The following is a 26,712-nucleotide window of genomic DNA, read 5'->3' as shown; positions in this document are numbered from 1 at the left end:
TGCGTGCATACATTGATAGTTAGGTTACGCAATAACTTGGAGGGTGCAATCATTTAGACGTGCTTCCGTGAGCGCGAACGAATCGAATTTCCTTTATATTCTTAGAGCTCGTTTTATCGTGAAAGCGTTTATTCGTGCTGCAAACTTCTAAGTCGACTTATTTACGCACGATACACACTTTTACACGTTTATCGTATTATACGTCGTCATCGTCGTCATGGTCGACGTCGTCGTCGTCGTTGTCGTCGTTGTCGTCGTCGTTATCGTAGCAAATGAATATTCTACGAGGGTCGATTCGTTTTTACTTTGATCGAGAAGAATGAAGAAAAAAAATTGTGTGTTAAAAGAGAATAGGAAATCTATTGAAGTTGAAAAGAAATTTTAAGAGAGTCGAGTTACTTTATTTAATCTTTTTAATAACTTTCTTGTGTGAGTGTATGTTGTTCGTGTGTACCTGATGATAGGTTTATTAAAAAAAATAAACAAAGATAATAATATCTTTCTACATATATCTAATGTTTTATTAATATTTAATAAACAATTAAATTTTGATAAAAATGATTCATAATTGGAAGTATTAAAATTCATCGTGTCGACAGAACTTTCCGATAGATCTAATATATATGTATATACATATGCGCTATATCTAATCTATTCTTAATTTTGTGTACACGAAGATAATACTATTCTAAATTATTACTTATTCGTATCGTCATAGCATTAAACATTTGTTTTTTCCAAAATGTTCATCTTGACGTTATCAAAGACGATTGATGTATATAACTGCTTTCTATTCGTCTAATGACATTTTTTCTTTTCTTTTTACTTCTTTTATTATTACATATCATAAAGCTTTCCCTGCAATTAGTTCAACACGTTTCGAAAAAATTATTACGATTATTAAATTATTAAAAAATGTATATATACTTCTTTTTATAACAATTTATATATTTTTTATATATATATATAAATTCAAAATATACATATATAGATATATATATATTTCTTTCTAATACAATTCTATAAATATATATATATATATATATTTCTAGTGAATTGTAACGAGAGAAAGAAAAAAAGGGAGAGAGAGAGAAAAAAAGAGTAATGGCGCGTTAGAAAACAAGCAAGAGGAAGACAACGACGTCATCGTAACGCATAATACGATCGTCCCGTAAATTCTCTTCTGAGAAGAGTCATATTAAAACAGCAGACTAAGCGGCTCTATAGATTATACAACGACGGACAGCGACGAGGACCGATGCAGCTCGTCGGTACTCGGCGTAAACAAGTCTCGTTATATACTTAATTACGAGCAGTCGAAAGTGCACGTGCTCCATTCTATCATTCCCTCTCTGTCACTATTACTCCTCCACGCTTAACTCTTTCACCTCTTTAAAATTATTTTATAGATATCTCTTTGGTTTTTTCTTTTTCTTTTTTCTAATACAATTCTATGAATACGTGCAACTTACAAGAAACTGATATGAAAACGGAAACAAGCCGTCCGAGATATTGATTAATAAAAGTTTTCATCGAATCGTTATCTTTACGTTTGTTCTTTTTATCAAAAGAAATTCGTACGAACTTGTACATAGATATATATGTAAATATAAATATACATATATATTATATATATTTAAGAAATTTTGTATATATATATTTATTTTATTTTATATATATATATACATTTATTTTTGAAATTGTTGAATTTGTATAAACTAAAAAATATGACATTAGTAATAAAATATTCCAAAAGAACTTATTAATTTTTTTTTCTGTTTTTTCTTTTTTTTTTTTTTTTAATATATCATGTCGCTATTCTTGCACTCATTGACAGAATTCGTAAACAATTTTTTCAAATTTATTCTCCTTTGAAAATTTTTTTTCTCGTCATTCTTATATGTTCTCTCTCTCTCTCTCTATATATATATATATATATATATATATATATATATATATATATTAAATACAAATTCAGTGCACGCGTTAGTAACAATGATGTATGTCAAACGCAATATGTTACTACGCAATCGACAGAGAGAGAAAAATAGAAAAAAAAGAGAGAGAGAGTGAAAGAGAATTAGAGAGGAAAGTTTACAAAAGGACTTTGAAGCTTTATCGACAGCCGCTGTCCGTTCGTTCGTTCATTCGTTCGATCCAGCACTTTCCGAGCGTTCAATTACCCTGAATTGCCGGTTCAATGGGTTGCTGATAATGCCGAGTCAATTGGTTTGATATATATGTTTTGCCATCCGCGGAATATTATTTGCTAATCGTATATATCGGCGTCGTAAAAAAAAAGAAGAAAAAAAAAAGGAGAAAAAACGTATAAGTGATTTATCGTTACGAATCGATAAATCGATTCGTAAATCACGTTGCTGTTTATGAAATATACTTTTTATAGATATAAATATAAGTGTATACGTTGGATTGGTAAGTTTTTAGACGTTATTGTGTTTAGTGAGAAACGTCAGGAAGGAACGTGATGATTGTGTAAAAAAAAAAAAATATCGGTAGCCAACGTTCATGGTGCTTGACACAATTAAATGCACACGCGTTCACAAAGCTCCAGACATTACAACGGATGAAGGAACAGAGAGTCTCTGTAGCTCGTTGGACTTTACGTTTGCCGGAGGCGCCTCTCCTTATCGTGTGAGAGAGAGAGAGAGAGAGAGAGAGAGAGAGAGAGAGAGAGAGAGAGAGAGAGAGAGAGAGAGAGAGAGAGTAGAGAAAAGAAAAGAGAAAGAAAAAGAAAAAAGAAGAAGAAGAAATCTTATCAAAAGCGTCCAACGTATTATTATCCCACTATTCCGTTACCACATTCGTTCTCTCTTACGGTACTATAAATTGTTAAACTCTGCGAATTTTTCATAGAGTATCGCACGATCGATTGTGAATACAATTATGTTAATCAGATTTAAAAAGAAAAGAACGAATAATTTTGATAATAATTGTAATTACGCATGTATGTTTCCTATGGAACATAAAAAATTGATCGAATTTCGACGAACGTCTAATGAAAGAAAATTTGCATAAGCAAAATACGATCAATATTCTTTTATAAATATCGATTCGAGTTTATCGATCAATTACGTTCTAAACTTTTCCTTTTTAATATATTAAAGCGTACGAAAGAGCCGATAAGAAATTTATCAGCATATAGGAAGCGTCAACACACATCATCGATCAGATTGCAAATGTTAAAACGATGTATTTGATACTTTTATATATATATATATATATATATATATATATATATATATAAAAGTATGTGTCGATGACGCACGATGGACATTCCTCGATTGGTAAATACGTGTGTCACATATGTACGTATGTATGTATGCATATATTTATATTACAATCGTAGAATAATCTCGAGAAGTTTGAATAACACCCTACCGCGACGATTGTCATCGACGATAGATTGTCATGGAAATGATGAGGGGAGGGTAATTCGAATCGCATTACCCATAAGTCCAACATCGACGTCGAATTTCAAATTAATAGTTACTTAGCTACGATATTCCCACAGCGGGAGATATAATGACGAAATTCCGGGAAGCACGAATGAATGAAAAATTTCTCAGCGCCACTCGATAATTTTCTTCTTTTCTTCTCGTATTATTCTCGAAGCCAATGCGAAAATCGAGAGATAAAGTGGTTTCTCTTCTTTTCTTTTCTTTTCTTTTTCTTTCCTTTTTTTTTGGTTTACCGTATTTCCGGGATGAACGATACGTTCGGAAAGTTCTTATTTTCTTTTTTCTTTTTTTTCTTTTTTTATTTTTATAGCCTCGAGAGAACGTTCTTTACGATAGTTTCGAAAGTATTCTCTTATCATTAAAAAAAAAAAGAAGAAGAAGAAGAAGAAGAAAAGAGAAACAGAACGAAAAATTGTAAAAAGAATCGAACCACGAAGTAAAGTATATATATATACGAGTAGTATAGATATAAAAATACAAGTGTCGTGATATCGATACTGCGTATAAATTGACGTTTGGAAAATTATCGATACTTATCGATAAGTGTCGATGTTATTAATTTTCCTTTGTATCGATGATTAAAAACTCGAACGATTTATTATTCTTATTATTATTATCATTATTTTGTTGTTGTTGTTTTTATTGTTATTGTTATCGTAGCTCCTAATAATTGTTATATAAAAAAGAATACAGATATCTCAAGAAACAATCTACGGTGTTTCTATTAATTCGGGTAAAAGAAGAAAGAAAAAAAACGAAACCTTAAAAAAATTTTTTTTTTTTCAAAGTTATCCTATCTATTACTTAATTAGTTACGGGTGCAACTTCCGTAAATGACCTACCGATCGGACCTACTGATTATTTAGTAAAATTCTCGACCGGAAGTGCTCCGAACGGTAGTTCACCGTAGCTGATTGAAATTCGATGTAAAGATACTGTTTCCTGCCCGACCAGTTAAAAGCGCTTCTTCTTTCTTGGCGAACATTGACACCAGCCTGCTTACTCAGCTTACGTGTCTCTAGACACATACGTATACATAGACTATTACCAACATCTAATCTCCTGTGCACTTAAAATATTCTCTAACTGATACAGTGGCAACAAATCTTATTCAGTGGCAATAAATCTTATCGAACAAATTTTATTCTTTATTTTTAACGTTATGAAAGATCGGGGAAGAAAGAAAAAAAAAAAGAGAGAGAAAAAGAAACATCAAAGGTTTCATTTTTCTTCATCGTTCATCGATCGTCTTAAAATTTGATTTCTTTTTCTTTTTTCTTTCTTTTTTTGTTTCCTTTCGTTTTTTTTTTTTTTTTTTTTTTTTGGTTTAATTGCAACCACAAGAGATCTTGAAGAACTTATTCATTCTCTCGCTCTTTATCTATCCATCTATCTATCTCTTTCTCTCTTTACCAAGGAGTCGTAACTTTTCTTCCGTACCGTCCATGACCATGTAATTTTCTCATTATTTACGATCCCTAAATCATAAAGTTTCTTGCATATTTATCAGCTGCTGCTTTCAAAAATCGAAAGGAATGATCGATGTAACCGCATGATTCGGAAATGTTCGGCCATCTTGCAAATATGCCGAGAGTCGATTACGCCGTATTACGATCATGACGAACGAATGACTTCCAACAGTCTTTCTCTTATTTTTCTTTTCTTTTTTTTTTTTATTTTTCTTCCTCGTAATTCAATTATTCTAATTCATTCTCCATTCGTAAATGTATAATTTATTTAATTAATCGTAAGTGACGTAACGTCGATAGGAACGATTATAAGAAAAGATTAGAAGAATCTTATCGATATCTATCATGTACGATTTTCGTCGAATTCGAAAATTTTATATTATTTATTGCGTTAGCGGCGCCAAGTTGAGAACTCCTTGCATAATTGGAGTCAACGATGCGTACCGAGTGGCCTCAGCCATTGTCTGCGTACAGTTACCCGATTATTCCGCGCACACGTTGCGAACTATTCACGCCGTTGGCATGGTGTCGAGTCGAATGTCATCGAAAAAACGGGTGTGGGTATTTTACGAAGGAATAAAGGAACAAAAATACTTAGTATATAAGTACGTTCCATACATAGAATATTATACATACAAACATACGTACATACGTACATACATATGTTATCCTTTCAATTTAAACGTACTGCGATTACAGACGTATTCTATTATTATCGATTATTTATAAAATATATGTGTGGAGAGGAATGATCAATATATTAAAATTATTTGTGAGGTGTTATTCGATGATGTTCGTTTATGGAGGGAAATAAAAAAAAAGAAGAATAATAATTTTTTAAATATATTTATATATACATACACATACGCATGTATATGTATTTTTGATAAAATAATACACAGGATCAAGAATCAATGAGCAAATTATTTTTTAAAGTGATCGCGAATGTCAGTGATCTCTTCCTTTCGACGTTGCTAGAATCAACTCGTTTTTCTCTCGTTATTTTCTGTATGTTTTTTTTCTGTTCTTTTTTTTTGTCTTAGATCGTATTAAAAATTCCTTTTTCTATTTCTTTTTATTTCAATTTCATGAGACGGCGCAACGTTTTCTAATGACGAACTTGATCGGATAAATACGACACGAAACATTTTTAGCGAGTGCATAAATCGCACGGCTGTGGTAAAAAAAAAAAATAGAAAAAATAAATGAAAAAAGGAATAAGAAGAGAAAGAAGAAGAAGAAGAAGAAAAAGAAGAAGTAGATAAATTAGCTTTAGATTGTTTTCGATCGGTTCTCTCGCAAGACTCCTCTTCTGGCTTCTACTTCAAATCGCAGAGACGCTTTCGACGCTCTCGTAAATTACTCTTTCGTCGGTATTTCGAAGCTTTAGTTCGTACCAGTCGAGTTGCTTTTCCGTTCGTAAGAAAGAGATAGAGAAAAGGAGAGGAGAGAAAAAAGAGAGAGAGAGAGAGAGAGAGAGGGAGAGAACGAGAGAGAGAAAGAGAAAGAAAAAAGACCTTAGACCTCTCGTAAATGCAGCTGCAAGCGCGAGAAATGTGTGTTTGTGTGTATGTGTGTGTAATTTTCTTCTTTCTCCTTTTTTTAACTCTACTAACACAAAACTCAAGAGCAGGCGCGATATACTATTATCAGACGAAACGTCGTCGACCTTTATTGTATTTCTGTATTACGAAAAAAAAAAGAAAAGGAAATGACATAAAAAAGAAAAGAGTAAGAAAAAAAGAAATGAGAAATAAAAAAAAAAAGAAAACAAAAATGCAAGAGCTTGACAACGGTCGAATAATAAGTGAATTATCCCCGTTGCATGTGTAGTTAAATGCATATATGCGTATTTATGTATATGTCTGTACGTACGTACATACGTACGTACATAAAACGTTTCCTATTCTAGAAAGTTATACTCGTTTTCATAAGCAGTTTTATTCGAGTTCTTACGTACGTACACCTACTTACTTACTCAAGCTGTGATTTATCGTTGTTGTAAACTTCGCAATAAAGTCGAGGGTGGTCTGTGATGCGCGTGGCGTCCCATAAACGATAGGGACCCAAACTCCTCCATCAGGGTGGTGATATAAATTGGGAGAAAAAAATATATATGTATATATATATCTATATGTATATATATATATGTATATATATGTGTATATATATATATATATATATATATATATATATACGTATATATACACATATATATGTACGTATCTGTATATATATATATATATATATATATATATATACCCTTCCTTACTCGATCTCTTCTCGTTCGTGGGAGAGATATCGATTGAAACGGCCGTTACGATTTTAATGGAAGCTGCTTCATTCGTGGGAAATTGAGAGACAAAAACAGACAGACAGAGAGAGAGAGAGAGAGAGAGAGAGAAAGAGAGAAAGAGAGAGAGAGAACGATAGGAGGGATGCCAGCAAAAAAGAGCATACGTCTCCTTTTAATTAAATTTTATTTCTCTTTTTATTATTCTGTTTTTTTGGGTTCTTTTTTTTTTGTTCTCTCCGATTTTTTTATCTTTCCCTTCGTTTGCGATCGTTGAAAGGGTAGGGAGGGTAGAGATCTGGTAGGACAGGGGAAACGATTGAAAAGAAAAAAAAGAAATGGTCTATGCTCGTTCTCGTCGAGCTAACAGAGCTTACGCATTCCTTGTGGCCACTAGGTGACTACGTACATAAATACGTATATATATATATATATATACTATGTACATGCGTATACATGTATGTATGTATGTATGTATATACAAACGAACGAGCGTAAGCGCACACGTATTTCCAGCTGCAACTCTGTATCTAGGAGCAACCTTCTTTCTCTCTTTCCCTCTCTCTCTTTCTCTCTGTCTCCCTCTCTCTTCCTCTTTTCATCTCTTTTTCTTTCACTCTTTCTCTATCTCTCTCTTTCTCTCTCTCTGTCTCTTTCTCTCGCTCTCTTTTTCTCTTTTCTCCCTTTTACTCCCTACCCACATCCTTCGACTTCTTTGACGTTACAAAATTACGTCGCCGGGTAGTTCCTTGGTGACGTGTACGAAAAGAATGTTCGCATTCTCTCGATGCTCACACAAAACTCAATCCTCGTTCGTAATGCTTGCCTACTAGTGATTATTTCGATATATATATATTCGATATATATATATATATATATATATATATATATACATAGACGCACATAAACTAATATATATATATACATTAGTATAATATATATATTATATGTTAGTGTAATATTTATATAATATATATATACATACACTAATACTTATATTTATATATATATGTGTATACACACGCACATATATGTATATATGTGTGTGTGTATGTGTGTATGTATATGTAAGATGTATGTGTTTATTATTTATCATCGATGAATTCTTGAAATAACTATAATCAAGCAGACTCAGAAGAAGATTCGGTAAGCATATGTTACTTTTATGCTGAATAACATATGCCATTACTCTCTATCTACATAAGAATCGATTGAAAGCATATTCGTTGTTAGTCGTTGCGGTTTTTATTTATCAAAGCAACCCCTGCGTTAAAAAGGGTTCCACGAGAGAGAGAATCCTAGTTAAAAAGGTACAAAAGGGGCCGAAGAGAAAAGCCTCGTCGTCGTTCATATAGAGTTTGCTTGTCGTTTTCAATGAATAGCATGTAAGTACTTACTTACTTGTATTGAAAGTATCTTATGTACGTATATAGTATCGTATGTATATAATGAATATGTATAAAAAAAGAGAATGAGAATTTATTTATTCTAATTTTAGAGACATGTAGAACCAGACAAAGAAATGGAATTAACAATAATAAAAACATAAAATTGTTATATTCATACATATATATATATATATATATATATATATATATATACATTCGACAAATAATTTCTTTCTAATAATTTATTTGCCAACTAAAAAAAAAAAAAAAACAATATAATTTAACAGAGTCAATATATGAAATTGTTTTGTAAGAAATTTGTATTCTTATCTTTTTAAAATGTTTTCCTTTTCTTAAATTGAAAAGAAACGGTAGAAAAAAAGAGAAGAAAAAAAATAAGTAAATAAGTTAAGTACGAGGTAATCAGAATAATACAATTCCGAAGAAAAATATTATGCTTAGGAGATAAGAAAGGCTTTGAGAGATAAAAAAAAAAGGTAACATAGAAAAGAGATAAACTTAGAGAAACAAGATAGACGAAAAGAGAAATAGAAAAAGACAGAAACACAGACAGAAAAAGAGATAGAGAAAGAGAAAGAGAATGAAGATAAAGATAATGAAACATACAACTGCAAAAACAATATAAGGATACAGACAATGACCGACCAACGGAAGAAACATTTTCTTGACTTGACCTCACGCACTCGAGCTAACTCACTTAGTCACTCACACAACTACACAAACTAATACTGTACGAGGCTACGACGACGTTCACGCACGTGTTAAACCTTCCTCTATGTTCCTCTTTCTCTAATACAATACGATTCTCTAATAGTATCGTATTAGAGAAGCTAAGTTACATTCTACGTTTCGAATATTACGAAATACGATTGTACATTATTCAATTAGGTAGTAGGTCAATTAATTTTAATTTCAAGTTGCATTATTCGTGTGTTCGCGAATATCGTACTTTTTGCAAAAATATTTTTCTTTGCTTTTTTTCTTTTTTTTTTTTTTCTTAAAAAAAAAATAAAAATCTCTATACGAGTTATTTCGTACGGACAAGGAAATTCGTATTTAGATCGTTTATGTCGAAACCGAAGAAAAATATTTTTTCTTTTCTTTTTTTTTTTCTTTTTTTTTTTCTTAGAATATTTGCCAGTCAGGGAAATCAAATATTTGATTTATTTGAATTATATTTGAAAAGAAAAAATTGGAAACGTTCAATCCAACTCTTTGATCGATCTATGACGATAAATAAAAAATAAAAAAGAAAACAAAATTGAAATTAAACTATAGAATTTTGTTTAAGACGAAAAGAGAATTATTTTCGTAGAGTCTGCGAAGAAATATTGATCTGAAAAAAAAGAAAAGAGAATTAAAAAAATTTAAAAAGACTGTGAATAATCGTAAAGTATGAATCATACTGCACGTACGTCTAACACACAGACGTATAGACACACACACACATTCAACGTTCTTCTAATAATAATACCGACACAATCTGATACTTCTCGAATATCTATCCATTTAAACACATTTACCACCCTGTGACTTCTCTTCATTGATTCTGTCAAAAGGGGTGGAGAAGTAGGGGTGTGAGGCGGAGATGGGCGGTAAATGCAATTCTCGAGGGTAACTCAACCCTTACAGGATTAAATGAAATCGAAGAATAAGAACAAAGCGATTTTAATTACGTCCTATTATGCTATATTATTTTGTCAGATGTATTAAATTACGCAAGAATTCGATTTACTTTGAAAAATAACTCCTGACTCGTTCATCGAGAATTTAATTAACAAGAAAATTTCTCAAGAAACATTTTTAAGATTTTTGTAATACCATTAGACGCATGTTAAGGACACATATGCACGTACGTATATAGATACATATATGTATGTACGTATATACACGTGTGTTTCATAGTAATCATTTTCAAGGATCACTTATATGTATGGAATAGCATAGCCTTAACAGAAAAAAACGATTAATGTAACGTCGTTTCTCTCTTAACACGCATACGCGTGTTTGTATGCGTAAAATGACAACAATAACAACTACGTCGATGACGACAACGATGACAAAATGTACAATACATACAATACATATTTACTATGCACTTACATATATATATTTACATATATACATATATATACATATATATACATACTTATTATGCATTTACATATATTTATATATATATTTATTGTCGTGTATAAACATACACAAACACTCGTACACACACACCCGTTAACTTCGTATTCGATACACTAATTATGCATATGCATATCCAGATCATCAACGAAGACATTATGTAAAGGCATTTACGTATCATGCAAACATCGTTCTTTGTTGATTTACTATCTTTATCGGATAACAGATGTTACTCAAGTCAACTCGATCACTATTTTAAGATATCATCACACTCCGATCGTCTAATTTAAAAATAGAAATTAATAATAATAATCTTTTTTCTGATACATGATTAATCATTTTAATTATAATAATAATAATTATTATTATTACATGTTAATTAAATAATATATTTATTATCATTTTCATTATTATTATTATTATTATTATTATTATTATTAATTGGTCGTTGTCTTATTTAATTTTATTTCACACAATTAATTTTTTTCTACAATTTTCTTACATATATTTTTCTACTTTTTTCTTTACATACATATTTTTATCCGTTTTTATCTACAAGATGATTGTCCTTTGAAATTGTCATTTGGATTAAACGATCTTGAACTAATCGCGTTTACTCGAATAAAAATTAATAATACTCTTGCTACATAATTATAGTTCGTTTTCATTTTTATGGAAGAATTTCTTTACAATTATTTTCCATTTAATTATTATTTATTAGCTTGATAAATGTCCTAAAGTATCATTAGAATTAAACGATCTTGAACTAATCGTTCTAATTTAATAGAAATTAATAATTTCTTTTTTCTTCTATAATTTAGTTTAGCAATATAATTACAATTATAATCTTTCGTTTTACAATTTATAAGAAAATTATTTTTTTTTTTTACACAAAATTTCATTAATTTTCATCAAGATTTTAAAACTTATACTAAGATGTCATTAAGATAAAACATTATCGAATTAAATCTTAAACGATCATAATTCAACAAAAATTTTTGAAATTTTTTATCAAACAATTATCATACTAATTATTATTGAATCACTCGTCTTACCATTCAGAATTTTTTAGATTAAATATAACAGATATACATTCGTAATATTTTTTTTTTATTTATTTTTCTTTTCCTTCTTTTTTTTTTAAATTCTTTTTACTTGTCTCTTTTCCGTATGAGATACCATTGATCTTGATTATATTCAAATTCGATATGCTTTAGGAAAATCTGAATGCGCTATAAATAACTTTTTATCAAGTTTATCGTATTTGTTCGTGAACACAAACGACAAACTGAGAGTGTAGTTTCTCTTAAAGCAGAATAAGCGTGTCCACCTTTCGTGCAAATTCGCACAAAGGACACTAACATCATTACAGGAAATAATGCGTCCCGCCCTGACCGTGAGGCGCACGAGTGGAATCGTTCATGGGGTGTGCACGCACCCGTGATGCACGTTAAGTAGGTGTATACGCGGCTTTGGTCTTTCTTTAGTATACTGCATATATATATATATATATATATATATATATATATATATCCGTAGAGAGCATTTACCAATACCCAGAGAAAGGTTCCCACAATCGGCGCACAATCCGAACGTACCTTAGACCTGTGTACCTGGTGGTTAAAAAACTATAATTAAAATTTAATAAAAATGTTGGATAGTTTAATAATCATATTATTATTAATGATAATAATGATAATAATAATAATAATGATAATAATAAAAAAATATTTAAATTAAAATATAACAATTAACATATTTATAATTGTGTAAGGAATGTTATAAATTTAATTGAACACATAATATGATAATAATAATAATAATAATAATAAAGTATTTTTTAATTATGATATAACAATTAATATATTTGTATAAGAATGTTGTAAGAAGTGTGTAAGAAATGCTGTCTATTTAATTGAGTAACACATAATAATAATAATAATGTATTCTTTAATTATCATATGACAACGAAGATATTTATAATTATGATGATATGGTAAACATATTTCTTACTATTTGTTTTTATTCTCATGATGAAGGATGAGAAAGAGAAAGAGAGAGAGAGAGAGAGAGAGAGAGAGAGAGAGAGAGAGAGAGAGAGAGAGGAAGAAAGAAAGAAAGAAAATAATTATACAATCAAAGAAGACTATTTACAGATCCCAGTAAATTACAATACAACAATGAATGTAATTACAATTATAGAATCATGTAAACAAATATTTCGTCGATCACTTTTCCATTCCGATCCAAACGAAGAAACGATTGAGAAAATCGATCGAATGATTATATAATCAAAATCCTGATATTAATACCTACAACTTGTTCATAAATTATAATTATTTACAATGGCGTAGCAATGAACGTAATCATCGTAACAGAAAAAGAAAAACAGAAAAAGAAAAGAACGATTTTGAAACGATTTTTTTATTCTAAGAATCCAATCCACGTATTTAGATCATAATTATGTAACTTATAAGGATATAATTTCTTATTGAAAGAGAGAAAAAGAAAGAGACAAAGATAGACACGAACGATCATAGTATGGTTTCTTTCGAGTCACCCTGTATGCACAGGTACGGAGGTGTTCAGATACGTGTGTACGCATAGAGACGACCACGCACACACGCTTTATAACAGTCGAACGCACACGGTAAAGAGAACAGTACAAACGACGGAGTCTCTCTTTCAGTCCACGTCGAGACCGCGTACGGCGTACACACGGTTAAAGTGCTTTTCGAAATCTCTCTTTCTTCGAAGTTTTACCAACTCGAAAAAGAAAAACAAAAAAAGTACTACCGAGAGTTTTCCTCGATCGCTATTCTTTCTTTCCTTTCTTCCTTCCTTCCTTCCTTCCTTCCTTTCTTCCTTCCTACTTTCTTTCTTTTTTTCTTTCGTTGTCTTTCTTATTTTGTTTTTCTATTTTTTTCAAATCTTTCGGTGGAAAAGAAAAAAAAGTAAAAAAAAAAGCGGAGACACTAACGAGTACCTTCAAGTGCGTGAGATATACATACGTCCCTATCGTTGACCTCTTATATATATATATATATATATAGATAGAAGCATGAAACGATCTATCGATCGGTCGATCGATGATCGTGTGAACCGTGAAAGAAGTTTCACGTTTCCACGGTCGGCACACTCGTGAGAATCCTTCTTCGTCCTTTTCTCTGCACTTGCGCGCACCAAGAAAACACGCACACATACACACTCGTGCAACTAACAAACCAACCAACCAATCATTCATCGAGTACAATACTTCTACATAGCCAAGGATGCTAGCGTTCATCGTCGGATTCTTTTACTTTTACGCGGAGATGTTACGACTAGAGCTACAAATGATTTTAGACAGAGAGGAATATAAATTAACGAGATTCTTACTCGGTTAATAGTGCCAAACAAAATTTACAGTTTGAAAAAAAAGTTTTTTTTCCACCTATTTTTTACACCTCTCTAATCCATCCCTTCCTTATCCTCCCTCCTGATAGATCTTTTTTCGAAGATAATCTTCGGTCCTGCTCGCAAAAGTGAATTCCAAGAATTCTTACCCAAAGTAATCTTCTTATCTTCCATCTTACGATTTAAGGATCAATGGTAAGAGGCTGTTGCTTATCAGGATTCCAATACATATATATATATATATATGTGTGTGTGTGTATATATGTATGTATGTATTGTTTGCCTGTATCGATGATAACGAAACGATATAAAAATATAATGGATATTTACGAGAAAAATTCATTATAAAGACAACGTTAATGATCGACTATTATTGATCGGACATAACAAGAAAGACAAAAAAGAGAGAGAGATCAAATGTTTTTCTCTTTTTTCTTTTCTTTTCCTTTATACTCAAATTTAAAATTAGAATCTCAACGAAGTTGAAATCTTAGAAAAAACGCTAACTCATCGAACAGTATTTGTTTGATCGAAGGAACTTTAAATGCAAAAAAGAAAAGAAAAATAATATGAAGGATATAACTTGCGTTAAACCTGTTGTATCGTAATACGACAATGTTATCTTCTTACGTAGTAGCGATACGATTTTAATGAAATAAAAGCGTTAACGCAAGTGTGGACTCGAAGGAGAAAAAGAAAAGAAAAGAAAAGAAAATAATTTAGAAAAGGACAAAAATGAGGAAGAGAGACGGAGGAAAAAGAAAATAAAAAAAGAAGAACAGAAAGAAAGACAGAAAATAATAAACAACAACGTGAAATCATTTTGAATTCGAAAAGAGTGAGAATCGAGTAAGTTCATCCGTCCGATCTCGAAACGAAGAAGACCTCGGCAAAACTGTGAGATATACATATATACTATGTTATGTACATACGTCGGGGGACGAGAGAAGTGAAAGTGCATTTTGCAAGATGACCGTAACGCCGGATAACGATGCCTTCGTGTCCGGCGTCAGCGAGGACTACTCGACAGTGGACTACCATCGTTCAACGCTTATGCTAGTATCCTCTTCGTCTCTTCGTCTCTTCTTCTTCTTCTTCTTCTTTTTCTTCTTTTTCTTCTTCTTCTTCTATTTCCACTTCTACTTTTACTTCTACTTTTGCTTCTATAACTTCTACTTCTTCTTCATACTTTCCGTCCAATTCGAGATACATACATACATATGTCCAGAATCAAAGTTGATTATATTTAACGATACGAAGAAAGAATAAGAATAAAAAAGAAAAAACAAAAAGCGCAAGTTAGCTAGTGAATCGTTAATTAGGTGATTCCGTTTAACGTTCGGTAGTGAAGTTTATGTGCGACCGGATGAATGATCTAAACGAACGACGATGACGATCGCCAACTCGATGGACTCGATATTTTCGTAAATAAATAATTCATCGTCGAACTTTTTTCAATAGTGCGCGTCGTCAAGCTCGTATATGTAATGCTACTACAGTTCCCAAGGTCACCGACGGTCTTCCGCAACGAAGAGGAGGAAGAAGAGGAGAGAGGAGAGGAAGGGTCACGACCCTTCCCAGAAAAATTTTCCTATTATTATTGCACATTCGCAAACGTGGGAGAATATGGAGACTATTTTAAATTGTAATTATTTATTATGTCATTATTACAATTTCTTTTTTTTTTTTCCTTTTTTTTTTTTAAATCTTTTTTCTTGTTTTTTTCTTTCGTTCTTTCTTTCTTCTTTATTAGATTTAAACGAACGAATCTTTTATCGCATTATCGTCGAGAGAACCGTCACAAATTTTTACTCTCTTTCTCTCTCTCTCTCTCTCTCTCTCTTTCTCTCTGTGTGTGTATTTGTGTATATATATATATATATATATATATATATATATATATGCGTGTGTCTGTGTGTACTTCGAGCGCTTACATACGCTTGGTTAACCGTGTACGTCGAGTGTGCGGTAAATTGTAACGGTTAAAAAAAAAAAAACGAAAGAGAATAAAAGGAAAAAAGAAATTACAAAAGATATACAAAAGTTTTAACCACGAGACGATCGTGTATATCCGTAAAAAATATTACTTACTCACATACACTGATAATAAATAACATAAAGACCAATCGATAACGATCGATAACAATCAAGCGCGTTAGAAAACGCGTACACAGTATCCAAATAGCCTTATCGTTCTAAATAAAGTGATTTTATTCTGTCTCCCGTCCGTCAAATCTAGAGATAAGGAGTTTCCGTTTCGAGGGGAGAGTCACTTTTTTCGTCATTCGTCGAAAACTGCATTCTCTCTCTGAGTCACTCGCTTCGATATTACCAACGAGATAGTCCTACGATAGACGCGTTTACGTTTACAAGAATTTCAAAAATTCTAATAATCCGACCTGTTCTTTCATTTTTATTTCAAGTTTGTTTCACTTTTTCTTTCGTTTCGTTCTATTTTATTTTTTTTTATTTTTATTTTTTTTTTATAGACCTTAACCTGTGGAACAAGAGCATCAGTCAACGTTGGAGAAAACTTAGGAGACGATGTTCCGTACAGGAAACATCGGAGCCACAGGAGTCGTTGATCCCAGGTGGTGGAGCTCAAGGTGTCATTCATACCGTGAGATCGACCCCGGCTAGCAGAGAGGCCTCACCGGCTGCCAAAAGTCTTCAGGATGGAAGTTCACCGAAGAAACTTTTGCAAACTAGTTCTCTCAGATTGCCAGGTGAATTGTTCTCATTTTGTTCTCTATTGTTTTTCTTTATCCTGCCCCGTTTCTTTTTTTCCAAATACAAAAAAAGGATTTCAATCGTTTTGAAACAAATCACGAATAAAAATTATTATACCAGGTACTACCAAAGGCATTGCGGATATACAGAACGTACTAAGAAGCAAGTTCAGTAAGATAAATGCTGGAATTAGAAAAAGAAAGGCACTTAGCGTGACGGAGGTATTTTCGCAAAAGGACAATGCCTCGAATTTCTACGTTCCGAGTCCGTTGACTTCCTCGACGAGTCAAAGTTTCGATTCGGAACGTTTCGATACGAGCGAGCCTACGTCCTTACCGCCTTATCCTTTTCACGATACCTTAGAGACCCTGGCGGAAACGAGTGTACCGAATTCACCCAACTGCAAGAGTCCTTTGGCCGATGGTTGTCCAAGTTTCGCGTATTGCGAGAATACCGGTTCTTACGATCATCAATTTCACGAACAGGATAAAAAGGACGTTTACGAGAACATGGTGTTCAATAATTCTTCGTCTACTTCGTCGACTAGGTCAAAGGTATCTCTTTATCGGAGCAATTCAGAAAGTCGAGACAATGTCAGATCTCAGGATCATTCGTACGAGAACGTACGTTATCACAGAGGACAAAGATCGGAAGTTGGGTCCCCTGGAAGTCCTTATTGCGATAGGCAAACTCTAGCAAGAAGTAATTCCGAGACAAGAGGCGATCATCATTGTTACGAGAACGTAAATTTTCAGAAAAACGGAAAGATTAGAAATCAGTTGGATTCGTCCTTCGAGACGATTCATATACCTAGAGTAACGCCCAGAAAAAGAATCACGGATTTCAAGGTTGGCGGACAAGTTAGTAATTATTCGACCGATTCGAGCGCCACCTCTATCGTTGGCAAAGACGATGGACCCTCCAGTCTTGGGACCGAGAGGAGTCCTGGTAAAAAACCGACGAGGAGGTTGAACAGTCGAAGCGTGGCTAACATCCCTAGCTCCTCTGGTGCTAATTTAAAGACATGGCAAGTAAGTACTTAAGAACATATGTATATGTATATACGTATATCTAACGCTCAAATATTTGAAGAATCAGGTAAATGAAAACACTTGAGTATTTTCCAAAAGAGATCTATAACATACCTGTTCATTGTCATCCTTACTTATACGATATTACGACATGTACGAACGAACGTACGAATGATTTTCTAATTTTTTACAATTCAACTATCAAAGGGCGCTCAGGATACGGACGAAGGTCTGAACACGGACTCCGAATTGGAGGACATCGACGAGGCTGGGGAAGGTGAAGAATCAAGATTCTGTACATTACCTAGGCCTGGTAAAGGTGGTGCATCCTTTACGATATTGACAGCCAGATTTTTCAAAGGACCTGGCCACAAAGGACTCGGTTTCAGCATCGTTGGTGGTACCGATAGTCCGCGTGGAAACATGGGAATTTATGTCAAAACTGTATTCCCTAATGGCCAAGCTGCTGATCTTGGAACTGTCAAGGAAGGTACATGATACTGATATATCGACTAATCGAAATTTGTGATATTAACGATCGTTGAATCTATATATTTCTTCTTTTTTCTTTTTTATAGGGGACGAAATTTTGTCAATAAATTCGAAACCTCTTCACGGGATGACACATGCCGAGGCTATTGCTGAATTCAAGTCCGTCAAGGCCGGAGACGTGGTACTTCATGTTGGTCGTCGTGTTAACAAGAAAAAAAGAGAATCTTTGACGTTACCTCCGGTTGGTCCATCGGCGTCTCGACAACCAATCAAATGAACAAAAAATTTCCTTAAATTTTATTCTCTCCTTCTTTTATTTAAATGTCGAGATGTTTAGCGATATTAATTTCCTTTCCTCTTTTCTTTCTTCTCTCCATTTCTTTTCTTTTCCTTTTTCTTTATACTTTTCCTTTTTTAAGATCATAGAGAAACTTTTTTCGAAGGGCATTCTTTTTCTCTTCTTTTCTTTCTCCTTTTTTTTTTTCATTTATTACTTTTTACTTTTGTATTTTTTATTATTTCTTTTTTTCTTTTTCTTTTTCAAATCGTACAAAGAGCAATACTTTTGTATTATTATTGCTGGCAATAATAGAAATATGCCCTTGTTAACAGGACAAATATGTGTGTGTATACATATATATATATATACATAAATATATATGTATATATATATATTTTTTTATTGATGGAGCAACGAGACTGCAATTTTTGCAGGTTGGAAGACTGTATGTGTGTTTTTATTAATCTTATTCGAATATAAGCTTTCTTTTTTCTTCTCTTTTCCTTTTTTTCTTTATTTTTTTTCTTCTTAAGCGCGTTCATCCAAGATTCTCGTAATTGAAACATACTCTTCATTGTTCTAAAACACTGACGCTCTCTTTCTACGTCCTCTTTGTTTTTCGTTGATTTTCTTATGAATCATTCGTTCGATTAATTCGATGATTATATTCTATGCGATATAAATGTCTCTAGATGATTCAGAATATTATTACAACGTGATTAGATTAATAATAATAACGAATGCAAACGATAAAAACCAAACTGACGAACAAAAAGAGAAAAAAAGAAGAAAAAAGAAAAAAAATTATATAAAAAAAAAAAAACAGCAAATCAAACTATGATAAAGGCATATAATCATTTCGAAAAACATTGGTGTAATGGTCATATTTATATTATATATATCGTCTATTATATTCGGAATAATTAACGAAATCAAAGTAAGTACATAAGAATCGAAAATCGAAATTTATAAAGGAACTATTTCTCTCTGTCTGTCTCTCTCTCTCTCTCTCTCTCTCTCTCTCTCTCTCTCTCTCTCTCTCTCTCTCTCTCTCTCTCTCTCTTTCTTTCTGTATCTCTTTCACTGTCTTTTTCTGTCTCTTTCTCTGTCTCTTTATAAACAGGAAGGACCAAAAGTCATTGGATGGAACAAAAGTTTCTAATCGATAAATATAAAAATCAATTACTCCTTTTCCAAACTTTTCAGACTTATTTTTTATTTTTTTATATTGCAAAAATGCCAAATCCAGTGATTGTAAAAGCTACAATCCAAAGTACGAGTCTTGAAAGTCTTGAAATGTAGTAATTGATTGTTAAAAAATCGTGCAAGAACTTTTGACCTTAAAACCTATGATCTTTCCCTTGGACCATCCTATATTTTTTATCTAGTATATGTATAGCTCTACTACACATATATATATATATATAAACAAACACACACACAAACATATCTTCCGGATCAATAAGATAGTAAACGTTCTCGATCGTTCTCAGGGCAATCGTAAACATCTTGAGAAAAAGAAAAACCACATTTCGACGCGAAGTTTCAATGAGTGAAACGAAACTTTATCTTTTCGAATTATGCGAAAGAAAAAAATGAAATGTTCGATTTGTCGATCCTGTAAAATAATTAACAAACTGTAGTTTATCCTTTTATATTTCTTTTATTTTTCTTTTTTTTTTTTTTTACTTATAAGGAAAGACATCGAAGAGATCGATTTTTCTTTTTTTTTTTTATATTACGTATTAAAAAGATTCGCGAAGAGATTATTATTTTTCGATGACGTTTTTTCGGAGGCGACGGAAGTGATGAACGAAAAAAGAAAAGGAAAAGAAAAAAAAACAGAAAAAAAACAAAGAAAATCCGCCACCTCAAAAAAAAAAGAAAAAGGAAAAGACATAAAAAAAAAATAAAGCAATTTTTTCTAATTATAGCACAGCGTTTCCCCCTACGAGAGTCTGATCGAAACAGGACAGAGTGCGTATTATCTCGTTCCAACAAAAAACGCTTGCAAAGTAAACTCACGCAACATATTATACATATGTATATGCAATAACTCTATTGAATTTATTTTCTAACGGTTAGATTACGCAAAGATCGCCCAAAGATGAAACCCAAAAAATATTTTTATTACGAATGGAAATAATATGAAAAGAGAGAAGAAAATAGCGTATAAAAGAATGAAAGAAAAAGAAATGAACAAAAAAATATCTCTATATATATATGTATATATATATATATTTATATTATATATATATATATGTATATGTATATATATATATATATACATATAGTATATTATATATGAAATATATTTTAATGCTGATCGAACGAGACACGTTTATTTTAAGACGAAATGTTGTTAGTATCTAGTCCACTTGTAATTATTCCGTTTCGAAATCTCTTCTTTTTTATATGCATATATATATATATATATATAATTATGGTGTGTATATAGATATATATAATTACAATATATATGTAAAATATATATTTAATATATAGAATATATATAATATATATATATGTAATTATATATTTCTTATATACATATACTTTCCAAGAAGTGTAATAGCATAATCGATCGAATATCGTTTATAGGATTAAGGCGTCACCATTGAGAAAAAAATAAAAAAGAAAAAAAAAAAGAAGAAAATTAATTTTTCATGAAAACATTATTTTCGTGAAAGTTCTCGTGTGCTTTGTGATTCGATAACGGGCGTTAGTTGTAATTAGTAAGTACATGTACTTCGTTTTTAGCAATATGTACAATTTATTCGTCCTACCTTTCTTTTTTCTTTTCCTCACTATTTATAGACGACGATTATAATAATACAAAGGCGAGGGAGGAAATAAAGGTTAGAGATATTGCATTGTCTTCCGAATAAAAAAAAAAAAAAGAGAGAAAAAAAATAGAAAAAGAAAGCAAAAAAAGAAAGAAAGAAAAGAACACGACGATCCTTTTAAAAAAAAATTATTGATAGATCGTTCTTTCAACATACCAATAATAATCAAACAATAGAAAGTCTATATATATATATATATAAATGTATGTATATATGTGTGTATATACATATATGTATATACGCATAAAAAATTTTTATTTACTTTTTCATATCCCACGTTCGACTTATTTTTACAGTGCGAGAACCGGAGGTGGGTTTTGTGACAGAAATAAGGATATATCATGTGTATATATATATATATATAATATATAATATATATATAATATATATATAATATATATATAATATAATATATATATATATAAGATATTCAATCAGATCTACTATGTGTGAACGAAAAAAGAAAAAAAAAAAGAAAAGAAAAAAATAAATAAAAAGAGAAAAAAAATGAACAAACGAAAGGAACTCAATCGAGTGTTATAATCTAATAATATTCGTACGAGTACGATAAAACGTTATATTGTATTTTCTACTTAACAAATGGTGTCAAAAGAAATAAATAATTCATAATAAAAATAAAAATATACACACAGCGATGATCTAAGAAATATTCCCCTAGTCGTATCACGTGTACGTTCTGTGTATGTGTATATGTATGTATGTATAAATATATGTATGTATGTATGATGTATATATGTATATACGTATATGTGTATAAAGTCGAAAAAGAAAGTCGCTTTATCGTCACGTTTCACTCGAGGGACACTTTTCACGCGTTTAATCGTCACATATATACATATGTGCGTATATATGTGAATGTATGTATATATATATGTATGTGTATGTATATATATGTATACATATAAGATCGATAAAAAATCGTTTCGAATACGAAAGCAAAAAGAGAACCAGCGTGATCACAATTGAAAAGAGAGATCATACCAACAGAGCTGGGCGGCACAGCGTCGTCTCAACACGTGACACTTGTAGAATAAGAAAAAGTTTAACAATAATGATCACTTAAAGATCGATTTTAATCCACATTAAGAAAGCAATTATTTCTGAGACGGTAACTTTACCGGGTGATCGTAGATCTCAATGGATCTACGATAAAAAAAACGCACGATATATTGTGCAACTACTTTCTACGAAATCTAGCATCTATTCCTAAATAACATGACTCGATTAAGATCGGCATGATTTTCGGATTACTAAGTTTTCTTATCGGGGATTATAAATGGGAGAAAAAAAAAAGAAAAAAAAAGAAGAATAGAAGAAGAAGAAAAAAAAAAGAAACCAAAAAAATAGAACCACCCACTTGTTTTTTCATCGACCAGCCCTGAAAAGAACTAGCACAGTTTAACAACACAAATGCGCTAGTTTAACTCTAACCAAGCCATTCGACGACTTCCTCGAATCGAACATGAAAAAGACTTTTTTCAAATCTCGTTGACGTGTTGATGAATGCTATAGGCTCTACCACCTCGCCTTGATTCCTTTGGTACGGTCAAACGTTGATAGGAATCGTCGATCGTATCGATTTCTGCTTTTTTCTCTATTACACCCTTTTCCAATATAGGCAAACCGATCGGGCTGGAATAAACGAAGGTCGTTTGAGCACCGTTTGCCAGTCCGATTTTCGCAGATTCCTTCAAAACGTTATCCTGAGCGCTGAGGAGTTGTTTGAATCGTTCGTCATTCTTATCAGACTGAATGTCCATCATATTCCGAGCCGTTCTTGTCTGTAGGTCACTACTTTCTATTTGACGTTGCTGTTGCGGTTGCTGTTGTTGCTGCTGCTGCTGCTGCTGCTGTTGTTGTTGTTGTTGTTGCTGCTGCTGCTGTTGTTGTTGTTGTTGTTGAGGTTGTTCTTCTTGTACTTGATTTTTATTAGTGAAATTCAATCTTGGATTCAAGTTCAAACCTAACCATTGAGAAAACAGAGCGAGTCCGTGTTCAGCACTTGCTGACACAGCAGCGATCAACTCGTCCGTGTTGATGCCATCGTCCTCCTCGTCATCCGTACTATCCGTACTCTCAGTCGTTTCGGTGATGCTGATAAGACGTCAAAGTTAATGATCGAGATAATTATGTTCAATCGACAATCACATTGAATCACTTACGCGGACACCTCTATTTGCCGCACCGTCTGATCAAAATTAAAACAGCCCATATGATAGGTAGCTTGCGGTGAACCCAATAATGCCGGCTCGATCACCAAACAACCGTCGTGACCATGTTCAGCCGATTTAACCGATGTGAATTTTGCACAAATCTGCGCCAAATCCGATAGGAGATTCATGCAAGTTGGTTTATTAACTGCGTCAACTGTTCAAAACATATTAATCGAAATATTTCTTAGTCAACTTTACGATTAATCAAGTTGTGTTACTTATTAAAAACACAAGAGATAGATACTTGCCGATCTTTATCGTCGCATTGTGTACAGGATTGTCGCCGTAACTCAGGTTCAAGGATACGTTTTGTTCCTTGTACCTGATGTTAACACAAACGGGACCACCGAGATCCATTGTCACTGTTAAATTCAGGTCGACGCAGCAAAGACAGCCGGAAGTTTGACAAAGACATTTCGATTGGGCTTGAGTTGATCTCGCTTCGGAGTCCGATAAGTCCCAAGAGAGTAGAGTCTCTGTGAAGAGAAAATGCACGCAAATATGCGTGTGTATGTATGCACGCGTGTATGTACGTATACAAGTTTATATAGCAAAAAAAAATATATATATACGAAAAAAATATGTATAATAAAAATCGAACGAAACGTTTCAAACACCGATATCGATCATCGTGAAACATCTTCGAACGACTTTCGATCTATTATCGATCGAGAATGCATCGATCCGATTTTAAATATCGATTTTAAATATTAATTTTTATTCCAAACCTATCCGAGTTTTCTCGAGCTTACGCATATAACATGAAAATATGTCGAATAGATATGATAATAAGTGTGCCACCACACGGCGAGAATTTCTATCGTCGTTACTTTCATATATTACTGGGACGAAACCTGAAAACGTTCACGTTTTCTCGAACATCGACCTTAAGCAAAAAATGTTTCGAATTATTCGAACATGAATGATATATATATATATATATATATATATATATATATATATATAAATGATATTACGATTGCAAATAAGAATTATATACATACATATATATATACGTATATACATATATATATATATTTTTTTAATCACTTTAGTACGTGGAACATGTGAGATAAGAAAAAAGAAAACGGAAAATAAATCCGAGCTGTGATTCTCACCGAACAATCCGGCTGACGAGACAACGGCGAAGCTGATGAAGATTAGGAAGATCGTGGACCTGAACGTAGCCATGTTGGAGAAACCAAAAAGAGGATAGGAATATCGAAATTATGTTTGGAGAACCGATCAATAACAGATTTAATCGAATGACAACAATGACAATGACAGTGACAATGACAACGACGATGACAACAACGACGACGACGACGACGAAGAGACGGCACGCTTGCGCGATACGCGAGGCTCTACTGGCTCGTCAGCGAGCGTCGAAGGATAAAGCTTCGTTCTTTGGAGAGCAGAGAAAGAGAGAGAAAAAGAGTGAGAGAGAAAGAGAAAGAGAAAGAGAGAAAGAGAGAGAAAGAAAGAGACAAAGAAATAAAAGATGGCAAACCACGAAAGATCCTGTCAAGCAAGGAAGTAGCTTTAAATCTGGAAGCAAGGGCAGTCAATGCCGTTCAATGATCGGCAACCGATCGTTGGTCCCCGTCTAAAAATCGGCAAACAGGATTGGTTGAGAAGACTCGGAGGATGTAGAAGTGGCTCGCCATTGGCCGTGGCAAAGAACCTCATCTGGGTGACCGGGTGACCTCCTTCCGTTCTTCGAACAGCGGGAGGAGAACTCTGACTCTTCGTCGAGCTCTTGTCTCCTCTTTGGATATCGAACGAAAAGTATTTACTTTTACTTCGATCAGAAAGAGATAAAGAGATGGACAGAGAGAAAGAGAGAGAAAGAAAATCGAGGCGCCGTTTCGAACGGAAATTATAACGGAATTATTTTACTTTCGCCATGTCTCGGCTCCTCGTTCGATGCTCGTAATCTTTTAGTTCTTTTTTCTTTTTTTTTTCTTTTTTTTTTTTTTATATCGAAAATAAAAAGAGGGAGAAAAAAATAATCTCTCCGTGCGAGTTTGATAAGAAGTTTGATACTCGTACGTATTTTCTTTTTTTTTTTTTCTTTTTTCTCTCTCCTTTTTTTTTCCTAATTTTTCTTCTTGTTTTTTTTTTTGGTATTTGTTGTCGTTACTTTTGTTGCTTTTGCTTTCTTTTATCCTGTCAAATAAAATGCACATCAAATTTCATTTCTCGATGATTCATTTATTAATGTCAATTCGTTAACCTTGTCTTGTAAATTAGAGAGACAGAAGGAAAACGTAGGGTATGTTTTTAAAAATAAACAATATCCCTGGGACAACGGATTGTCAGTTCTTCAGGTGGTTAACGGCCAAGAATTGTGCGCCATGGCCGAACAATTATTAGCCAAGGTGAACCACTACCGACAACTACTTTCTTCGACCTACTAACCGGAGAAAGGCCCAAAACACGATTCTGTGGATTCGTTTGTTGAATTCTTTCTCGAAACTCGCGTACCGTTCTTCTTCCTATTAACTGATATTTTTTCTCTCTCTATCTATCTCTCATCGATCTTTCATCGATCTGTCATCGATCTCCGATTAACTTCTTTACTTCCCTTACGTGCCTCATTTGGTTCCTCAAAAATAACAGATCGATCGATTACGTTCCAATATTTTAAGCACAACAGCCAAGAAAAAAGTAGTTTCGAGGAGGTCGACGACACCGAGCTATCAAAATACACCATGATCTTGATCGACGTTTACGGTAATCTATTCTTTCTGTCAGTCATTATTTATTCAGTATACGGACATCCTTTACGATTTGCATTGACATGTGCAACACGTTCCTTCTTGAACAAAACGTGCAACGTGTTTGCCCATCATCTTTTACAATGCTGCGTTCTATTTATTTATCGTTTGCAAGTCACATTGCGGCCAACTGTCCATAG

At 32.6% G+C, this 26,712-nt stretch overlaps 2 protein-coding genes across 3 annotated transcripts in view; one reads left to right on the top strand and one right to left on the bottom strand.

The window, feature by feature from the left end:
• Positions 1 to 22,210, top strand: part of LOC127064456 (uncharacterized) — a 34,993-nt gene extending 12,783 nt beyond the window's left edge. For both annotated transcript variants that reach the window (XM_050995539.1, XM_050995540.1), the window contains 4 exons: positions 16,669 to 16,905; positions 17,030 to 17,940; positions 18,148 to 18,430; positions 18,519 to 22,210. In XM_050995539.1, the coding sequence (XP_050851496.1) occupies positions 16,669 to 16,905; positions 17,030 to 17,940; positions 18,148 to 18,430; positions 18,519 to 18,709 (1,622 nt within the window). In that variant the 3' untranslated portion in view covers positions 18,710 to 22,210. The remainder of the gene's footprint in view (positions 1 to 16,668; positions 16,906 to 17,029; positions 17,941 to 18,147; positions 18,431 to 18,518) is intronic.
• Positions 22,211 to 22,923: 713 nt separating this feature from the next.
• On the bottom strand, positions 22,924 to 25,146 carry LOC127064466 (probable serine/threonine-protein kinase cdc7). Its single transcript, XM_050995555.1, has 4 exons — positions 24,911 to 25,146; positions 24,041 to 24,268; positions 23,742 to 23,946; positions 22,924 to 23,673 (listed from the first exon to the last, which is right to left on the bottom strand). Exons 1-4 carry the CDS (start codon positions 24,981 to 24,983, stop codon positions 23,058 to 23,060), a joined length of 1,122 nt encoding a protein of 373 aa, XP_050851512.1. The 5' UTR covers positions 24,984 to 25,146; the 3' UTR covers positions 22,924 to 23,057.
• Between the last annotated feature and the right edge of the window lie 1,566 nt (positions 25,147 to 26,712).

The sequence above is a fragment of the Vespula vulgaris genome, chromosome 6 (assembly GCF_905475345.1).
Source record: "Vespula vulgaris chromosome 6, iyVesVulg1.1, whole genome shotgun sequence".
Taxonomy (NCBI): Eukaryota; Metazoa; Arthropoda; class Insecta; order Hymenoptera; family Vespidae; genus Vespula; species Vespula vulgaris.
The sequence above is the reverse complement of the archived record's forward strand: the minus strand, read 5'-3'. Positions and strand labels throughout refer to the sequence as shown.